Genomic DNA, 17,933 nt, shown 5'->3' with positions numbered 1-17,933 from the left:
AAGCATAACTTTCTATTCCTTTCTCCCTTATCTAGCTTCCCCTTAAACACATCTATGCTATTTGCCTGAATAACTCCTTGTGGTAGTATGTTCCACATTCCCACCACTCTCTGTGTGAAGAAATTTCTTCTAACTTCCTTATTTGATCTATTTGTGACTATTTTATATTGATGGCCCTGGTTTTGGTCTCCCCCACAAGTGGAAACATCTTCCCTATGTCTACCCTATCAAAACCTTTCATCATTTTAAAGACCTCTATCACGTCATCCCTTACCTTCATCTTTTCAAGAGAAAAGAGTCCAAGCATGTTCAGCCTTTCCTGATGGATATAACCTCTCAGTTCTGGGATCATCTCTGTGAATCTCCTTTGCACCCTCTCCAGTGGCTCTACACCCCTTCTATAATGTGGGGACCAGAACTGCACACAGTATTCTAAGTGTGGTCTAACCGAGGTTCTGTAGAAGTTTACCATAACTTCCCTGTTTTATATTTCTATCCCTCTAGAAATTAACCCCAATATGCCTGGTTTGACTTTTATATGACCTTATTAACCTGAATTGCTACTTTTAGTGAATTGTGTATGTGCACCCCTAGGTCCTTTTGCTCCTCTACCCCATTTAGGTTTTTACTTTCCAGGATGTATGTGACTTCCTTATTCCTTCAACCAAAATGTACCACCTCACATCTCACAAAGCAATACCTTCTCATAATACTGAATGTTTTTGTCAGACATTCCAGTCAGCAGCTGCCGGAAGTCTTGTCTCTTATTATTTTGCCATCGATCCCAATCTGCTTTCAGATCAGCATTGAAGCACTCCACGCGGTCCTGGCACTTTTCCACATTGGTTGGTACCTTTGAGATGCAAATAAGAGAAACAGACTTGTGTTCAAACAAGTAATCTAAAGTGCTGCTACGTCATTCCACATGACCACAATATTACTCAAACTGATGCCTGCTCAGAACCTACATTAGTTTGATAATAATCCCTCAGAAAAAAATAAATTGGTCACTTCAACCAACGACTGTTTGTGGGACCCTGCTGTGCGCAATTGGCTGCCGTATTTTGTCCACAAATATACAGTCAATTCACTTTATAGTATATTCTGTGAAGCACTTTGAGAAGTCTCGAAGAGGTGAAAAGCGCTATATCAAATGCAAGGATTATTATTATTATTATAGTTTACTAAATCTGCCCCCAACCTATCCGGCAATGGAATGTCAACATCAAGTCAGCCCTCTGTGGCAGTCTCACTAGTCCGGTTCCTGAGCCAGCGAGGTCTGCAGTACTCCAGGGCACTGTTGATGACAGCACAGCCAGTCTGGCTCATTGGCAGGCCCTGGAAGGGCAGACCAGTCACTGGGGACAGGGAATCATCCCACTCAGCTCTCATTAATCCTGCAGGCCAAAGCCCTAACTGGTAGGGTGGTCCTAGCGGGACAAACAGCGGGAAAGCTTGCTGGACAGCAATATCAATGGCAAGCTATGCAGTTTTAGCTGGTTAGACTCCAGCAGTACCAACACACACTTTGGGGTCCCCAAGCCTTGGCACTTGCCAACTTGTGACTAATACTTTCAGGAATTAAGTAAGCAGAATGGGTTCCTCTATTCCAACAATCTCTCTCTGGGATTTCAATGTGTAGGTGGGATGTATGGAAATCTCAACTTGGTTTTGATACTTTTAAGTATGGTGATAGTTTCCGCATGTGTCACACCCGGCTGACCAAAAAAAACATGGAGAAGGTCATACCTTTGACAACATTTAGATCCGTAGGAAAGCTTAAATAAAAGTATAATACGATTTCATCTGCTTAAGTGGAATGAAGATATTTGGTACAATCCTAATCAAAATTGCTCATTCCCTAAAGGTGAGGCAAGGATTTGGGAGGTGAGGCAAAGAGAAGAGGAAGGAGTGCAAATTTAAAGCAAATTAGTAAAAATGAGGAAATCTACAAGTAACAATTTGTTCAGTTAATTTGGTTTAATCACAGAAAGTACTCCTGAAAAATGTGAGAAATACCTGAAACAGATTTTCTCGGAAAAGCTAAATTATCAGCCTGATGTGTACTGAATTAATTTATCCTCTGATGTTAGTGCAGCTCACAATCAAGCAAAACAACTTCTCCAGGACAGATCAATACAAATCATGAGCACTTCATATTTAACATTAATAGAAACTTGACTGCAAAGCCGGCAGCATAGGAGTATAATAATTTCCTTCAGTCAGAAGCCCAAATACATTTTTACAACAGTATTCACAGTAAAGTTTATCAGCATTTACAGTTTTACTATGTCTGCCATTTCTTTATTTCCGACGCAGTTTTCCTCTCTGTCGTACTCTGGCATGCATTTGGATTCTTGTTGTTTGTCTTCCAATCATCTCCCTCCACTCAAGGTATTTTGATTTTCTTTCCTTTTGTTGGGATACAATTCCGGACAATAGAAACTGTCCAAGTTGCCATTGTCTTGACAATGACAGACATTGTCATTGTCTGCGTAGGATCATTTACTACAAGGGGCAGTGTGGCTAAATCACAAATGGTCCTCAAACACACACAATCTTCCAGAAAGAGTTTCTGGACAGCAATTAGGACTGGGAACTCGGTGGTTCTAATTGTTGCCTGGCTGAGATAAGCTATTCAAACCTGCCACCTAATTCTCATTTGTATTGCTAATCATCAATGCTGCACCAAACCCAGAATAGTTACCAGAAAAACCCACTAAACATCCCATTCTCCCGACAGTTCACTGTGTACTCTTGCAAGTCAACAAATTCCGCATTTTAATAACTAGAAAGTCCTGTTACCCCGTTACAAAACAGTGATACGAGACTACAGAGGAGCTGAAACAAGTTGTCAGAAATGCATTTCACCTCCTCACTCCATCGTGTTACGGAAGATGTTGCACCAAACATGGTGACGGATCATTATCTGCCATGAAAACGATGGCGCTCCAACACTGATCCTCTGGATGTCTAAATACAGTTAAACACTTGTACTGAACACAGTGAAGTACTCCTAAATAGAATTATCATTATTCTTCCACATGTTTCAGTTGTTGGTCAGCATTGTAAGAAAAAACATGGGGGTAACAGGACTTTGTGAACATCCTTTACAGAATTCCGCTCTTTGGTTAGTTATTTCCCCAATCATTTGGAGGAGACTCATCATTCAAGCTGAGGGACAGTTCATAGATCCACCATCACCACCTGCAATTCACTTCAGTGAGTGTTCCTCACAAGTAAGGCTCAAGAGCGAGTGTGAGCAAGGTGTCAATTCATTTGGGATTGAAGAAAAAGATTCAGGCTACATTTATGACATGTGCAGCTCAAATCAGATATGAAACTAATCTGCCCATTAGATATTGTCTATAAGTATTATAGGAGCAAACAGGAAATTAACAGTTTGCTGCACATTCAACTTTACTATTAACTTATAGGGAACATTTACAAACTATTTAGCCCTCTGCAAACTATTCAGAGTAATACAGGATCGCAATTCCAGAATTGCATGTCTTTGCAACTTTGCTATCAACAAGGTGAGGGGCAGTGCCCTAGCATTCCAGTTTACTAACTGCAGAACACGAGAAAGTGTAACAAAAACAGAGAGGGATGGGAAAACTCAGTGGGTCAGGCAGCCTCTATGGAGCAAGGAAAGTGAGTCAACGTTTCAGGTCCATGACCCTTCATCAGAACCATACTGCTCTGTGTTCCAGTCTGTGTTCTGACGAAGGTCATGGACCCGAAACGTTGACTCATTTTCCTTTCTCCATAGGTGCTGCCTGACCTGCTGAGTTTTCCCAACTCTCTGTTTTTGTTTCAGATTCCAGCATCTGCAGTATTTTGTGTTTTGTTTACGGAAAAGTGTGTCTGAACTGGACAACAAGTATTTTTGTGGGTTGTTTTAAATGTGGGATAAAGAACCAGTCAAAATAAATATATCTACAGGAGTCCTGTAGCTCAGTGTTTAGAGCACTCGCCTTGCAAGCGAGAGACCTAGGTTCGATTCCCAGCTCACAAAATATACAGTCAATTCACTTTACAGTATATTCCATTTATTAAAATCCACTTCCTAGTCAAATTTCCATAACATTTTGCTTTCCCAGGAGTAAAATTCCCTTCAAAAATAATAATAATGTGATCACTCAATCCACAACTGTTTGTGGGACACTGCTGTGCACAATTGGCTGCTGCGTTTTGCCCACAAAGTATACAGTCAATTCATTTTTCAGTACATTCTGTGAAGCGCTTTGAGAATCTTGAAGATGTGATAAGGTGCTATATCAAATGCAAGGATTATTATTATTATTATTATTAACACAAGCATAACCATATGAGTTCCCTGTTTGCAAATGTACCACTTCTGTCCTCTAGAGGTCAACATTACCCCACTCTACTTTTCCACTGCTCTGGATACCTGGTCCACTAATATTGTTTGCTTGCTTATCAGCCACCAAAACCTGAAAGAGCCTCAATTTCTTGCTCCTTAACACGGACAAGGCAGAAGCCATCCTAGTTCCAACATCTATCAGATGCAGCAGATACAATATTCACCAACCACATTCTCACTCACACCAAACGCTGCCATCACTCCAGTCTGGCCAGGGTTCACCGTATGTATCCTGTCTCAATCGATTTGAAGTCAGATAGACTTCAAAGGCCTCACCCTCGCCTATAAATCCCCTCCCCTTCTCTTATCTATAGAAATGAAAATTATTGTTGTACTGAACTACAGCAAATCTGTAGTCTGAACTGCACTCAAGTAGGACAGGCGGATGCTGTTAACTGGTTTTAAAATCTGGTTCTGCTCAACAGAATGGAAAATTCACTGTAAATACTTGGCCATCACACCAGGAGGAACTTTCCATTTGTACCTTACAGCATGTTTATACAATTTTATAGCTTATAAAGAACTTAAGCATGCCAAACAAAACTGAATTCCATTCAACTAATGTTCCTTTGGATAGATTTGGGGAAAAAATGGCTCAGATTTTCATCATTTTGTACCTCTTTCATAAGATACTTCAGATTTACAGTATTCCAAATCCTTGACTATCCAGCGCCTTGGGATGTCCTCCCCACGTGGAAGATGCTATACAAATGTAATTTGTTGTTAGAGACAAAGTCTTTATTCTTTGAATGAGGTTTAATCTGGCATGTGTATTACCCAAAAGAATACAAATATGGACAAGGTTTCTTTTTTAAAAATGCCTTCTTTCACCTCAAATATCTTCAACTATACAAAATGATGGAATCCAAATTTCTGAGCAGGCATATATATCTAAACCTGTCCATCTGTGACCAGGGCTCCTTCTGCCTCTTGGTACTCTCTACTGCCTTCAATACCATGGACCATTCAAACCTTCTCCACTGCGCCTCTCCTCTCACCTCAACCTTCAAGGTTCTGTCCTTGAATGGTTCAGGTCTTATCTATCACACCGTCTCCAATTTGTTTCTGCCAATGGTTTCTCTTCCAGCCCCCGCACAGTCTCTTGCGTGTTCCTCAGAACTCTGCCCTCGGTCCGCTCCTTTTCAACCTCTACATGCTCTGCATTGGTGATATCATCCACAGACATGTGGTCAACTTCCACATGTACGCTGATGACATCCAATTATCTCTCTGCCTCCACCCTCAATTCCAGGACAACTGACGTCCTGGATGAGAGCTAACTTTCTACAGCTGAATGTCAGCAAAATGTCACCCTCTTGATTGGCACTCGCCAGCCCCTCAGCACCTCAGGCACTGGCAACATCAACATGCATGGATGCAATCTTCACCTCACCAAGCCAGTCAGGAACCTGGGCATCTTGTTGGACCCTCAACTGTCCTTTCTTCCCCATATCCATGCCATGACCCACTGCCTTCCCCCACCTCCACAACATTGCCCGACTCCGCCACTGCCTCACCCCTCAGGCTGCCGAAACCCTCATACACGCATTCGTCACCTCAAGGCTCGACTACAGAAACTCCCTCTTTGTCGGCCTCTTCCCTCCACAAGCTGCAGATCATCCAGAACAACCCTGCAGCTTGTGTCCTCCCCCACACCAGACTCTGTGCCCCCATCATCCCCACCCTTACCGAACTCCACTCTGGCTCCCCATCCCTCAGAGGATAGAATTAAAAATCCTCGTCCTCACGTTCAAGGCCATCCACAGCCTTGCCCCCTCCCACCCACTGACCCCCAATCAACCTGTCTGCTCCCTCCATTCAACAGGCTCCGGCCTGCTCCATATCTCTCTCCCGACCCACCCTACCATTGGCGGCCGGGCTTTCAGCCTCTCTGACCCCACCCTTTGGAACTCCATCCCACAATCCCTTCACCTTGCTCCCTCGCCTCCTTCAAGACTGTGCCTTCAGCGGTCCTCCTACCTCTCTGCCCTTCCTCGTCCCAACCCTGCAGCCCCCACGCTCGGGTCCTGATCCCTGACTGTTCAGCACCTTGAGACGTCCTCCCGACGTGAAAGGCGCTTTACAAATGTAATTTTGTTGTTGTAAACATACAGCATAACTGCCGTCCTATAGTAAATTTCTAGCTGGAGGGCATTTGCACAATAAAGTCAATCTGGAATGTTTGTTTTTGAGTTGATTTCATCCAATGAACCAAATACAGGGCTGCATGCACCCAGTCAATTACAAGCATAATTTCTTCCCAACGTACAGTTATTTGATCCCTCTCTGGAAGTATTAGGACTTGGTTTTCTGTTCAAGTATCTTATTCCAATCAAAGGACATATTGGCATCAGGCGAAACCACTGCCCCCAACTGGGATAGCCTTATTAGTTTCAGATCCTGTACTAAAGGAATCCTATAAAACTAAAGTCACTGAAATGATAGTTAATCCTTGTATTTGATATAGCATCTTATGTTGTCAAAACATCTCAAAGACCTTCAAAGGATTTACTGCAAAGTGTCATAACCATGCATTTTGTTGGTGAATGCAGCAGCCAATTTACACACAGGAATAGCAGTCACAGTTCCAGTCAGGTGTCTTGACACATGTGGAAACTCCCTAATCGCTGGTCTTTCCAACTCGTCCCATCACAAGCTGCAGATTATGCAGAACTCTGCAGCTCATGTCCTCTCCCGCACTAAGCTTCCTGGCTCCTACGTCCCAGAGGATTGAGTGCAAGATCCTTGACCTCACATTTAAAGCCCTCCACCCTACCTCTGTCACCTATCAAAACTTAACCAACCCATTCACTCCCTCTGCTCGGCAGGCACTGGCCTGGTCCATGTCTCTACACTTCCTCCTTGACTATTGACAGTCAGGCCTTCAGCTTTCCTGCCTCCACCCTCTGGAACTCAGTCCAGAGCACCACCGCTCTCCCCCTCCCTTGCCTCTTTCAAGGTACGTCTCAAGACCTTCCTTTTCAACTGTGCCTTTGGTCACCTTCCCTTCTTCACCCCTCTTTTCCTCCACCCCACTCTGATCCCAACCTGCAGCTCGGGTGCACATCTCTCATTGTCCTGTGCCTTGGGACGTCCTTCTGACATGAAAGGTGCTATGTATATGCAATTTGTTGTCTTTGGGAGAGAGTGAGAGAAGAAAAAAAACTTTTTAAGATGCACTATATTAATGTGTCCCTACAAAAAAAAAGCAGAACTGCAGATTGACTGAATGTGGTGATGGTGGTGGGGGGGGAGAGAGAGAGACAAGGGGTTTCTCCTGTTATACGTTTCCTAACACTTTAGTGGTGGTGTCAAATAATATGCTCATTTTATAGTGACAAAATTTGAAGTCACTTCAATTATAAATACAATGAAATTTCCATGGTGAGATTTACAGAATTTGAAAAATTGGCTTTCAATTCTCTATTGAAATGCAAAAATAAACTTGCATATTGAAGTCCCCAAGAACTTGTTCCAGAGATAGGAAATTTTGCCAAGTATTGAATAAATATTTATTACTGCAAAGCTATGTATAACTGTTACAATTTTTTTTAAAAAGTTTTATTTGAAGTTTGTTTAAAAGCAAATACCAAAGAAATCCTAGGGTTTTATTTTAGAAAAGTGCAATTATTTGAAGAATCTTACTACATTGGTTGACACAGTCAAGTGTAATAATCCACAGCACTTGGCTCTAGATATTAGAATTTGGCTATTTTTACAGTTTTCCAAATGTTGTTTCTGCACTTGGGTTGAACCTTTCCTTCGTGAACTAAAGGAAAAAACATCTGTAGAATGCATACAATTCCTGCAGATTAAACAAAATACAAGTTTACAAAGGAAGTCACTTCAAGTATAAATACTATGAAATCTCCAAGCAGTACAGAATTGAGAGCTACATAGTGAACACACAACTTCAGTATATTGAATGGTACAATCAGAATTAACCAATGATATTAACCAGTTAGTATAGCAACAGAGTCCAATTATTTATTAGGGCTAAGAGTCCTTCCTATAATAATCACCCTACTCTACCTAGCACTCTCACCTCCAAATGAGAGGAACCAGGTTCGATTCGCCAGTAGGGTGAAACCTTAGGCACGTTTCCTTACTCCACACAACTCTATTTACCAACAATAAGTAGGAACCCAGTTGTTAGTCAATTGACAGATAACTTTAGGGGGGTAATAATACCTCCAAAAATAAATAAATAAGGTCATTCAATCCATGACTGTTTGTGTGACACTGCTGTGCTGCCATATTTCACTCTATTTTACTATATATTCTGTGAAGCACTTTTGAGACATTTCAACAACGTGATAAGGCGCTATATTAAATGCAAGAATTATTATAATTGTGCTCATCAGAGAAAGTGATTTCAAATCAAACATTCTCTCCCAGTATCAGTATCAAGCCCCCGGCCAAGCATGGCAAGATGTAGAGTAACACTCACTACAACAATCATACAAGTTCCAGCCCATTTGATCAAATCCTTCCAGAAAACCCACACTACCATCCTTTCATCACAAACTCAAGTTTTTCTAAAAAAAATGAATCCAGCCTCCTGGCATCAACCACCTTTCCTGGTAACCTGTTCCAGTTGTTAATTACTATCTAGGTCAAGAAATCCTTCCTGGCGTAAGTCCTGAAATTGTCCATAATAATAATACTTGCATTTGATATAGCGCTTTATCACATCATTGAGAAGTCTCAAAGCACTTCACAGAATATACTGCAAAGTAGATTGACAGTATATTCTGTTTAATACTTATATATTTAATATTTAATAATTATACATATTTAGATATTTTGCTGCCCTAAACCAGTTACTTTAATTTCTTGCAGCTCAGTGTTAACAAAACAAAAGCATCCTCCTCAGCTCCTGCCAACATTTTCTCAATTCCGTCTCTGACCTCAACTTCCCTGGCCTCTCGAATTCAGTGAACCAGTGCCCAACCTTTTTTGGTTCAATCCTTGCCTCTCCTTTCTTCATTTGGTCCCTAACAAAGACTGTTTTTCTTCACCTTTGCCACAGTGCCTGCCTCTGACCCGTCTCACACAAAACGCTTATTCACGCCTTTGATACCTCCAGATTCAAACCTCTCAAAACACATTCCTCAGCAATCTCCCTAATTCCAGCAATCACAGGATCCAACTCATTCAAAATTGACACCTACATCCTGAAAAGTCACATGCCCATCACTCCAGCACTTGCCAGGCTACATATCTCCCAAAAGATCAATTTCCAGGGTTTCACCCTCACCTATAAATCCCTTCACACCCTAGCATCTCACCATCCCTGTGAAGTTCGCCCACAAATATACAATCAATTCATTTTATAGCATATTCTGTGAAGCGCTTTGAGACATCGAGAAGACGTGAAAAGTACTATATGAAATGCAAGGATTATTATTATTATAAGTTCCCCAACCTCCCTCTTCTGCTTGTCCCATCCACTTGACAAACTTCCGGTTCCTGCATGTCCCTCAACCCACCATCAGCAGTCAAGCCTTTAACATTGTGTGTGTGATGAGTCAACCAACATCTCTATATCCCTCTCAGCTTCCCCATTGGCAAGTGTTATCTAATTCATGGAGGACACATGCTTCCTAATCTTACTTTCTATATGCAGCACCTTGCATCTGTACTGAGATAAATATTTTACCCAAAAATCCAAGTTACAATGGAGCCCCATCATAAATCGATATTTATAATACTATAATAGTTGTCGTCCAAACAGAGCTATAACTGATGTGAGTGCCAGTTTGCTTCTGCATTCACTGTACAACCTACAGAAAGGGCAAGACAAAATGTTCAACTTCTTGTGTCATCAAGTTGCCACTGATCTGATAACCTGAAAGCCTTCCATGTGCGATAACGGCAGTGGAGCCAGCCGTGTATTTTGATATTTTGGTTAAGTTAATGTCGGCGTTCAAACCTCAATAACCAAACCAGTGTTCCAGCAAAGCACTGTATAAGTGTTTCCCTGTATTATGGATACTTATAACGTTTGAGATTGCTGGTCAATTGCAAATTAGTTGCCGAGTTTGCCTGCCTAATATTCCTTCATTTTTAATCATTCTGTAAAATGCTTTGAGAAGTTTCTTAAACAAAGATGTTACATAAACATAAGCCTTTACTCCCTTCAATAACTATGCCTATTAAATTGTAGAGTGTCAATCGGATTTTGTAATGAAAGAGTTTAATGGTACTTACCACTGTTTTTTCTTCTTTCTTGTAAGCAGCTGCCTCAAGCTTAGTCTCATACTCAGCTTGTACTTGATCTCTTTTCCTGAGCACATTCTAGGATAAAAATGAACAAAAACAAGCTTTAAAACCTGGCATAGAAGCAGCCCTTTCCCTGGGACTCATCAGCCTCAAACACAATATCCATATTGATGGACCATAAACATGAAATTTGGCATTTGTTCCACAGTAATGTTAAGCTTCAGAAATTAAATTAAGCAAAATGCAACAATTAGCCAAAGTCCTTTAATCTCTCTCCTTTAACAAAATGGACTATTGAACTTCATAGATTAACTTGGTACAGAGCCATTATATAAAGCCTGTCAATTGGTATTCACTGATCAATTTAACTTCTGAACTTATTGATACCACAAATGTCACTCTATAAAACAAATTTATGACAAAAATCCAATTTCATCATCATCTTAGATTATTCAGTGTATGTAACTTGCTAAATGGCCTGCAGTCAATTTACGATATTATATCTGCTAATATATCACTACATCTTAATGATAGTAACTCTAATGTATATTCAGTATGAAATACTAAAATACTAAGTACTTCTTGCACAATTTTTCTCCACAGCAACCCTTAGATTAAAAAGGCAACAACTCAATGGTATTTCAATTAAATGCATTTAGATCCTAGCAAACTGCATTTTAACCAGAGTAGATTATTACATAAGAGGCTGTTTTGAGACCAAATCACTAAGGGTGTTCAGAGCTTTGCCTTACTGTCTTCCTTGTAAGTTGTACACAAACCAATACTTAATAATCTATGACAACTAACAAATATTCCCGACTAGGATCTTCGACATTTGATTCAAGGTCACTCGCTTGCTGAAATACGACTTGAGCTAAGTTATATTCGACAGGGATGAAAATTTTACTTTGTACATTTTAGCAAGTTGCGACTTCAGTAGGTGCAGACATGTGTGTAAAAAGTAACTGTTCTTTCCATGTGGATACCTTCAATTTCAAACAAAAGAAAATATGGTTTGTCTTCTGTGGTTAAACAGAACACAATAGGAAACAGTGGAATATCCTAAACTATGCAAAGTCTTCCACCAGAGCACTCAAGATGATAAATTACACAAAAGCAAGAATTCCTTACACTGATAGAATATTGAGCTAATTGTCATTTCCAATATTTTATAAATAGTATCTCATATCATTCAAGGTTACCTCCAACACATGTAATGCTATTGCCACATCAGACTATGAAGGAGGATCATTAAATAATTCAAATTGTATTAGTTACAAAAAAAAGGAATCAACTTGGAAACAATCTATGGGAATAATTCTGTTTACTCACAAAGAACATGTGAGCCAATTCTTTAGTGATCTCTTTCCAGTGTGACTCAAATTTTTAATTCCCTAAAAACTCGCACCTCATTGAGAAGTTTATACTTCTGTGATATTAGCTGTTGTGAGTTTATGCACCACAATTCTTAATTGCTAAAAGAAACAAATGTAAATCTCTGGGAAAGTTTTTTTTGTTAAAATTGGAACCAATGTAATCTGAAAATATCTTCAAAGCTCCTATTCAAAAGTTAAATCTCAAAATTACATAACCTAGATCATAAGCCAACCCAGAACTTTTTCCTGACCTTCATCGATTCAATGTAAAGAACGTATTCTCTCAGAACAGGTAGAAAATCTTCAGACATATCCTCAGTCAATTCCTCCAGGGATGAACAACAGTTGTCAACACAATTTGACATGCCGTCAAGGGGTTTACTTAGCTCATCTTCTACGGTAGACCAGGTTGAATAAATTGGTCCATATTCTTGCAGTTCCACTAAGTATTCTGTAGATTTGAATGTGACAAGTAAATAGAAAGTTAATTCCAAGATAAAATAATAAATGTAAAACTTTGCAAGAATTAAGTTCTTAATTTAAGTAAACAGAAATCATACTTTTATAATTAAACATGAACTTGCTTAACCCTAGATACAAATCCTATGCAGAAATAAAAGCTATAATGTTCTAAATGCCATTCATAAGGCAAATTGTTGCTATCCCACCAGGGGAAAACAAGCAAAAATAGCAGCAAAATGGACAAAGACCATCAAATAGCATCGTAAGGCAGGAAAATAATCTTAATTGAAGAAAGTGGGGTTTATAAACCATCAGAGCTTCAAACTTAAGCTCTCAATGGAGACAGAAACATCAAAATGCGCTACTAGAACTGTTCCTTTATGTTTGGCCTTTCTAGACTTATGGTGGCATTAGGAAGCTCTACAAGGCACCACTTCAATCAGGACTACAACAACAACAAGATTTCATTTATAGAGCGCCTTTCACGTCGGGAGAATGACCCAAGGCGCTGGACAGTTGGGTCGGGACCCGAGCAGGGGGGAAATGGTCAGGGTGAGGGGAGGGAAGGGAGGGAGCGAGGAGGGGGTAGAGAGTCGAGAGGGGAGCTGAAGGCACGGTCAAAGAGAAAGGTCTTGAGACCGGCCTTGAAGGAGGAAAGGGAGGAGGCGGCGAAGGCACTGGGGGATGGAGTTCCAGAGCCTCGGGGCTGAGAGGCTGAAGGCCCGGCCACCGATGGTAGGGCGGTTGGGGTGGGGAATGTGGAGCAGACCGGAGCCAGAGGAACGGAGGGTACGGGCAAGTAAGTAGGGGGATAGTAGGTCGGAGAGGTAGGAGGGTGCAAGGCCGTGAATGGTCTTGTAGGTGAGGATGAGGATCTTGAATTCGATCCTCTGGGGGATGGGGAGCCAGTGGAGGCGAGCGAGGGTGGGAGTGATGTGGTCGAAGCCTGGTGCGGGACAGTACACGAGCTGCAGAGTTCTGAATGACCTGCAGCTTGTGGAGGGAGGTGCCGGGAAGGCCGGCGAGGAGAGAGTTCCCATAGTCCAGCCTTGAGGTGATAAAGGCGTGGACCAGAGTTTCAGCAGCGTGAGGGGTGAGGTAGTGCCGTAGTCTGGCGATGTTCCGGAGGTGATGGAAGGCGGTGCCAGTTGTGGTGCGGATATGAGGGAGAAAGGACAGCTCAGGGTCGAACAGAACCCGAGGTTCCTGACTGGCTTTGAGAGGTGGAGAGTGCAGCCTTGGATGCTGATGGTGTCAGCGCCTGAGGTGCGGAGGCGCTGACGTGAGCCAATCAGGAGGGCCTCAGTTTTGCACACGTTGAGCTGAAGAAAGTTGTCTCTCGTCCAGGACTCGATGTCGGACAGGCAGCTGTCAGGACATCGGTGGTCGTGGAGTTGAGAGTAGAGGAGGAAAGGTAGAGTTGGGTGTCATCCGCATACATGTGGAAGTTAACCCCATGTCTGCGGATGATGTCACCAAGGGGGAGCATATAGAGGGTGAAGAGGAGGGGACCGAGGACAGAGCCCTGAGGGACACCGCACGAGACAGTGCGGGGGTGGAGGAAAAGCCGTTTGTGGAAACAAAATGAAGACGGTGGGAGAGGTACGACCTAAACCACTCAAGGACAGGGCCTTGAAGGTTGAGGTGGGAGGACAAGCGGTGGAGGAGGATAGAGTGGTCGACCGTATCGAATGCTGCCGATAGGTCGAGGAGGACGAGGAGGCAGAGGGAGCCCTGGTCGCAGATGGTCAAGATGTCATTGGTGACCTTGACCAGGGCGGTTTCTGTGCTATGGGCAGCACGGAAACCCGACTGAAGGGGTTCGAATAATGCATGGGTGGAGAGGAAAGAGCGCAGCTGGGAGGCGACAACTCTTTCAAGGACCTTGGACAGGAAGGGGAGGTTGGAGATGGGCCGGTAGCTTGATAGCTGCGACGCATCAAGGGAGGGTTTTTTCAAGGTGGGAGTGATGGTGGCAGTTTTTAGGGAATGGGAACAGAGCCAGAGGAGAGGGACAGGTTGATGATGTCTGTGATAAGTGGGGCAAGGAGGTGGAGCTGAGAGATAAGGAGTGGAGTGGCGATGGGGTCAAGGGAGCGGGTGGTGGGTTTCAGGGACAGGATGAGTTTGGTGACAGAGGGTGGGGAAACGGGTTCGAAGGTGTGTAGGGGAGGATGGGTAGGAGTCGGAGTGTGGGAGGGAAGGGGTGGGGGGAAGTTGGAGGGGGAGTGACCGCGGAGCGGATTCCCTTGATTTTGGATTCAAGGAAATCCAGCATCTCCTCGCAGTGAAGGTTGGAGGAGATGACCTGCGCGGGGTGGCGGGGGGGACGGAGGAGTCGGGATGTGGTAGAGAACAGAAACCTGGGGTTGTTCTTCGCCTCCAGGATTATCCTGGAGTAGAAGGACGACTTGGCCGAGGCTAGAGTGGAGCGGTAGATTTTGAGGAGGTCCAACCAGATTTGTCGGTGGACCGTTAGGCCAGATTTGACCCAGGTGGGTTCAACGGCCCGCACCTGGCTCTTCAGTGAGCGGAGGTGAGTGGTGAACCAGGGGGAGGAACGAGAGTAGGAGACAGTATAATAATAATAATAATAATCCTTGCATTTGATATAGCGCTTTTCACGTCGGGAGGACGTCCCAAAGCGCTTCACAGAACACACTGTAAAGTGAATTGACTGTATATTTGTGGGTGAACGCGGCAGCCAATTGCGCACAGCAATGTCCCACAAACAGTCGTAGATTGACAATGACCAATTTAATTTTGTTTTTAGTTTTGGAGGGATTATTATTAGGCGTGTGGAGTAAGGAAACTTGCCCAAGGTTTCGCCCTCTGCCTGGAATTGAACTCGGGTCTCTCACTTGCAAAACGAGTGCTCTAACCACTGAACTACAGGACTCCACAAAGGACTCCCACAGCATGGGAGGTGATGGGGGCCAGAGTGTCGAGTGTGGAGGAAAGGGTGTTGTGGAGGAGGGTGAGAGCAGAAGATGGGTCAGTGAGGGTTGAAGACGAGAGGGAGAGGAGTTCAGAGGACTCCAAGGCAGCGGTTAGGGATTGAGGGGGTAACTTCTTCTAGGGGCGGTAGAAGATGGTGCTGGGTCTGGTGGAGGTGGGGAGGGGGGTGGAGGTGGTGAAGGACATGAAGTGGTGATCGGAGACGGCCTTGTCGGTAATGGTGACATCTGAGACACTGAGGCCCCGGGTGATCACCAAGTTGAGTGGGTGGCCGTGACTGTGAGTGGCGGAGTTGATGTGGAGGGAGAGGTTGAGCGAGGAGAGCAGGGAGGAGAAGTCCGAGGAGATGGAGCAGAGATGGAGCAGGAGAGGGTGAAGTGCAGTTTGAAGTCGCCCAGGATGATGAGGCGATCAGAGCAGAGGCAGAGAGATGTTAGTAGGGTAGAAATATCGGAGATGAAGGTGGGAGAGGTTTTAGGGGGCCGTTACAGGAGGAGGATTTTGAGTGAGAGAAAGGAGGGGTGGGAGAGGGTGAGGTGCTCAAAAGAGGGGAAAGAGCCAGAGGAGTACTGAGTCCTTTCCATTATTCCACAAACACCAACAGTTTTGAATCCCAACAAGCATACAAGTGAACAAATCTGAACTATTCTTGACACATTATGTGTAGAATGATTTGATGGCGTGATCATCTGCTCTCAATTAAATAGTTCCAATTTGATGGCATATTGCTCACATTATCCTATACTACTACTGCATACCCTCCTCACTGCTCATGGATCAAACATCAGAACTGACAGTGTCCATGCAACTTCAATGGGAAAAGCTGCACTACCCTTCTGATAATAATAATCCTTGCATTTAATATAATGCCTTATCACATCTTCGAGATGTCTCAAAGCACTTCACAGAATATACTATAAAGTGAATTGACTGTATTTTGTGGGCAAAATGCGCAGCCAATTGCACACTGCAGTGTTCCACAAGCAGTCGTGGACTGAGTGACCAAATTATTATGTTTTGTATGAAGGGATTATTACCTCTGGAAAAGCAATCCGCCAATCGACTAACAACTGGTTTCCCAGTTAATGCTAGTAAACAGAGCCGTGTGGAGAAAGGAAACTTGCCCAACATTTCACCCTGCCTGGGAATTGAACCCAGATCCTCTCGCGTGTGAGGCAAGTGCTCTAACCACTAAGCTACAGGACTCCATTTACATGGATAAGAATTTTTTTGGGAAGGTAAGGGAAAAGAAAGTTCCATTTTAGCCTTTATCTAGTCTTATTTTACAGTCATCAGCACGTGCTAATCTATACAAACTGGAACAAACCTGGAAAATCCTACCATTCGTTTTGGAATGCTTTGGGCAAAGATATATTCAGGAGGGATTGGTACGAGTTTGGTACAAATGGTTTTCTCTCAAAAGGTTTCCCAGCATCTCACCTCCTTGTTCTTTGACTATCCTCTGTGCGATTCGATCAATTGTTCCAAGCTTCTGAGAAAATGTGTCTAAGTAATCCCCCATCGCAGCGAATTCCATTGGTCGGTTTCTTAGTTTGTAGCCTCCTGTAACATACTTTACTGACTCTCCCACCTTTGCTATGAAGGCCAAAGCTTGCTTTTTGTAAGGATTTAGATCCTATATGGGGGTGAAAGAAAAACAAAATTAAAAACAAGTTGACTGAGATATTCTAATTTTTACTCAATTGGTAACATTCTCGCCTCGAAGGTTGTGGGCTGAAGCCCCACATTAGGATAATGGAAAGAAACTTGGGCTCATCTGATCATATCCTTCCTCAATGGCATCTCCCCTGGCTTTCATTACTGTATCATTAGTGAAGTAATCTGACCTGGACTATCCTTTCTGGTAACAAGCCTTTATTACCAGGGATAAAGAACTGGTGTTTGTTTTGAATATAATTCTCGCAAAATGAATCTAATTCACATTCAGATCACAAAACTGCTCTCTGATAGACAGAGGGTAGTTTTACGGCTATCGCTTAGTTGTTGATACAGGAGAATATATGGTACATTTGGGTTAAGTATTTTTCACAACAGCACTAAGATGTTACTAATAAATCCCAGTGAATAGCAATGGTGGGGGTAGGACCGAAATTTAACTGTTCATTTTGGGTAACAGTTCACAATTATTGTGGTCCAAGGGAATTAATGCACCATTTCCACATTAACATACACCACAAATTTATATTTATATAGCACTTTCCTGTCCGAAGCGTGTGCCAAAGCGCTTAACAAGACTGGCTGATTACCCAATCTGTAAGTGCTGAATAATCCTTTCAATGAGCAAGATAAAATGAAATTACAAAAGTTATTGGATTTTAAAAGCCATAACAGAACACAATATTCAGGAAGGTCAAGAGACTTCCTCTTAAGAGTAACTGTACTTGTACTTTAGATTTAATGAATATAGCCGATAATTTGCAGAGGAAAGTTGTTGTTATGCTCCACAAGCAGTATTCCTCTTCAATAACTAATCGCACAGTAACCCAAAGTGTTACCACCATATA

General features: G+C 42.8%; 1 protein-coding gene across 2 annotated transcripts in view; it reads right to left on the bottom strand.

Annotated features, from left to right (window-relative positions):
* The window catches only part of snx30 (sorting nexin family member 30), a 49,442-nt gene that overhangs the window by 7,681 nt on the left and 23,828 nt on the right, over positions 1-17,933 (bottom strand). For both annotated transcript variants that reach the window (XM_042332644.1, XM_042332645.1), the window contains exons 5-8: positions 16,849-17,044; positions 12,240-12,439; positions 10,601-10,687; positions 701-853 (exon numbers count right to left, since the gene is read on the bottom strand). In XM_042332644.1, coding sequence (XP_042188578.1) covers positions 701-853; positions 10,601-10,687; positions 12,240-12,439; positions 16,849-17,044 — 636 coding nt within the window. The remainder of the gene's footprint in view (positions 1-700; positions 854-10,600; positions 10,688-12,239; positions 12,440-16,848; positions 17,045-17,933) is intronic.

The sequence above is a fragment of the Callorhinchus milii genome, unplaced genomic scaffold (assembly GCF_018977255.1).
Source record: "Callorhinchus milii isolate IMCB2004 unplaced genomic scaffold, IMCB_Cmil_1.0 Scaffold1, whole genome shotgun sequence".
In the NCBI taxonomy this organism is placed as follows: domain Eukaryota; kingdom Metazoa; phylum Chordata; class Chondrichthyes; order Chimaeriformes; family Callorhinchidae; genus Callorhinchus; species Callorhinchus milii.
Note: the sequence above shows the minus strand (reverse complement) of the source record. Positions and strands in the feature narration are given on the sequence as shown.